The following is a 3,668-nucleotide window of genomic DNA, read 5'->3' on the forward strand; positions in this document are numbered from 1 at the left end:
CACTGTTTAGAAGTCAAATATACGTAACAAAAGTAAGGGTTGTACTGTTTTCCTTGGATTATAGTGTATATTGTATAGTGAATGAATTGAAGATTTTGTGATATTTAATTCTAGAATTTTATCTAAAATAAAAATATTTTCTCCGTTTCAAATTAGTCGTAATATTAGAAAAATGACACTATTTATGCATTCCTTTTAATTTTTGATTAGTTTTTAATTTATAGGTTAAAACATAGTTCAATGAGACCTTGTTTGATTCGTCTCATTACAAAGATTATTAATTTTAAATTTTTATAATTTTTTATTATTCATAATTAAAGATAATAAAAAATAAATTAATACATTAGACTACGTGAAAAAACAAACGTTTCAAGTAAATTAAAACGGAGGAAGTACTTACTATAACTAAGATAAGATTTAATTATGGAGAGTTATACCGTTATTGTTAACTAAAACAAAATTGATGAAAAATAGTCATATACATCTTTCTTAGATGAAGGTGTTTATTGAACTGTTAGTTATATTTTGGATGTAATAATTTTTAATATGATAGTAATTTTTTATTTGAATTGAATTTGAATGTTACATTTATTTGAATTTAAGTTCAGGGGTGAAACATATACTTTAATAATTTGTTGTATTCTGTTATTTTATATTTTAAAAGATATTTAGGACTATATATAAAAATAAATAATTAAGCTAAAATAAAATTAATAAATTTTATATATTAATTTCTAAACAAATATAGTATTTGAATCTTATAAAATTTAGAAAATAAACCTAAATAGTTATAGTTCAAACACGTAGCAAAAAAAAATAAAATACTTCTCAAATTACAATGTGATATATAAGACAACGTACGTACTTACATGAAGTAGAAATCAATCAGAAACATTTTTGGAGTTACACATTGATCATCTTGCATATGTCCGAAAGTTCTCTATTGTATTTCCAATTAAAAACTCTTACATTTGAATTTTAATGCAATTCTTAACATGACGGGATGTTGACGCGCAAATACAACGGTTAGGAATTATGATATTGATGCAACAAAAATTTCACTTATTCATTTGTGGAATCTAATAGAAATTGTAAGAATTAGTGTTTAAAAAATGAAACTAGGTAACTAAAATAAGGAGGAGAAGAGCTAATTTATATCATTATCATTATATTCAGTATATCATATTTATAGGCAACTATGATCTGTGTTTGAGGAGGGAATGAAGATGACAACTCATACTCATAAAGGAGAATACAGCCAAAAAGTCTCTCGACTCGAGAAAAGATCTAATTGGTAATGAAAGAATGATTTGGTTGAAAGGGTGCCTTGTCATTAGAATGGAATGACATTATATACAAAGATACAATCTATAGTTTAGGAAACTAAATATTCACATAATATTCTACACAATTGTATTGATTATACAAGATATTCTATTAAATGAAATATATTATTCTAACACACCCCCGCAGTCGAATCGGGAGGTTGAATAACGCTGAGACTAGATCGAAAATCGTCAAATAAGACTTGAGGAAGCCCTTTGGTGAAAATGTCAGTAATCTGATAACGAGTTGGAACATGAAGTACCCAAACATCACCACGTTTAACCTTTTCACGAACAAAGTGAATGTCAATCTCAATATGTTTAGGTTTCTTGCTTCCCACTTTTTCCTCTTCCACCATCCTTGCCGCCTCTCCTCCTTCTTTTTATTTTTTCCTCAATGGTCTCTTCCACAAAAATTCATCCCGCAACTTTGGTTACTCACATTAAAACAAGCATGTCTATCCAACTTGATAAAGATGGCTCCAATTTTCATACTTGGGTCACTTTATTTAAGCTTCATTGTAGAGCTAACCTTGTGGATTCTCACATTCTTCCCGATGACTACTCTAAAGCATTAGTTTCTAAAGATTCCGAATGGCAACGTCTTGATGACATTGTTCGCACATGGATTTATGGCTCCATTAGTCCATCCCTCCTCCAATCCATAGTTCGTCCCGATGATTGTGCTTTTGATGCTTGGACTCGTATTGAGAACAATTTTCAAAATAATAAAACCTCTCGAATTCTTCATCTTGAGTCTCAATTTAATGACATTTCTCTCTCAAAGTTTCCCAATGTGAAATCTTATTGCAATGAACTTGAGACTATTGCTACGTCTCTTACTAATCTTGGTACTTCCATCATCGATAATCGATTAGCTCTCCAAGTTCTTCATGGGTTGAATTCGAAGTATAAAACTTTTCGGTCTTTGGTTCAACATATGAATCTCATTCTCTCTTTTGATACCCTTCGTTCTATGTTAGAATTGGAAGAGCGCTCCAACCATAGACACACTTCTCCCGCTCAAGATTCGGCTCTTGTTACCACAAATAAAGCCTCTTTTTCCGAAAATTCAGCCCATTATACCAACCGCGCCCCCCCCACCACCGTACCTCTCGTCGTGGTGGCCGGAACAGCCGTGGCAGCCACCATGGCTCCACCAGCAGCTTTGGGCATCACTGGTAGCATCATCAGCCCAGGCAGCCTACTCCTCCCTTTTCTCGGTCCAATAGGCAGCCTACTCCTTCTGGCGGCCTAACCTCCTGCACCCTTTCCCACTACTCCATGGGCTCCTTCTCATTCTCAACTCAATGCCTCCCCTTCTGCTGGTCTTCTTGGCCACGACCGGCTCAGAGTTATCACACCAAGACTAGTGCTTCTATGGGTTATATGCATACGGATATTGATCGAGCCATGAATACTTTCTCTTTGTCTACTTCAGATGAGCAATTTTACATGGATACCGGTGCCACATCTCACATGACTCGATCTCAAGGTAATTTAATGCCATATTTTCCTTTAAAGCATCAATTTAATAATGCTATTGTTGTTGGTAATGGTCTCATGATTCCAGTTCATGGCCACGAGCAACTTTCTTTTCCTTCCTCCCAAAAACCCCTTACCCTAAAAAATGTCTTACATGCACCCAAACTTATTAAAAACTTAATTTCTGTCCGTAAATTTACTCATGATAATATGGTTTCCGTTGAATTTGATCCGTTTGGATTTTCTGTGAAGGACTTGGCCACGCGGAACATCGTTCTGAGATCTAATGGCACGGGTGATCAATATTCTTTCTAGTCCACACATAGAGCTCCTTCTACTTCATTCACATCATCGGCTTTTTTCGTTTTTTCTACTAGTGTTTGGCATTCCCGTTTAGGCCATCCGAGAAATGCGATTTTACATTCCTTGTATTCTTCTCTTTTAATTCAATATAATAAAGATTCTAATTTTGTTTGTCATTCTTGTCCTTTGGGAAAACATATTCAATTGGCTTTTCTTAATTCTATGTCTTTGAGTTCTAAACCTTTTGATATTGTTCATAGTGATTGATGGACATCTTCTATTTTTAGTCCATCGGGATACAAATATTATGTTCTTTTTCTCGACAATTATACTAATTTTTTGTGGACTTTTCCTTTACTTCGCAAACCTCAAGTATATGATGTGTTTGTGCAATTTCATACCTTTGTTAATACTCAATTTGAACTCAACATAAAATCTTTCCAATGTGATAACGGGGGTGAATTTGATAATAAATTGTTTCATCAATTTTCTACTAGTCGGGGTATTAATCTTCGTTTCTCTTGTCCTTACACCTCTTCTCAAAATGGCAAATCC

General features: G+C 33.6%; 1 protein-coding gene across 1 annotated transcript; it reads left to right on the forward strand.

Annotated features, from left to right (window-relative positions):
- The first annotated feature begins 1,779 nt into the window (after nt 1-1,779).
- Nucleotides 1,780-2,583, forward strand: LOC130802508 (uncharacterized). The gene has a single exon (XM_057666523.1). It carries the CDS (start codon nt 1,780-1,782, stop codon nt 2,581-2,583), a length of 804 nt encoding a protein of 267 aa, XP_057522506.1.
- The last annotated feature ends 1,085 nt before the right edge of the window (nt 2,584-3,668 follow it).

Source organism: Amaranthus tricolor, chromosome 16, assembly GCF_026212465.1.
Source record: "Amaranthus tricolor cultivar Red isolate AtriRed21 chromosome 16, ASM2621246v1, whole genome shotgun sequence".
NCBI classification, from domain to species: domain Eukaryota; kingdom Viridiplantae; phylum Streptophyta; class Magnoliopsida; order Caryophyllales; family Amaranthaceae; genus Amaranthus; species Amaranthus tricolor.

What these genes read in the sequence shown, in the direction of transcription:
- LOC130802508 (XM_057666523.1), top strand. Translation starts at nt 1,780, where the DNA reads ATGTCTATCCAACTTGATAAAGATGGCTCCAATTTTCATACTTGGGTC.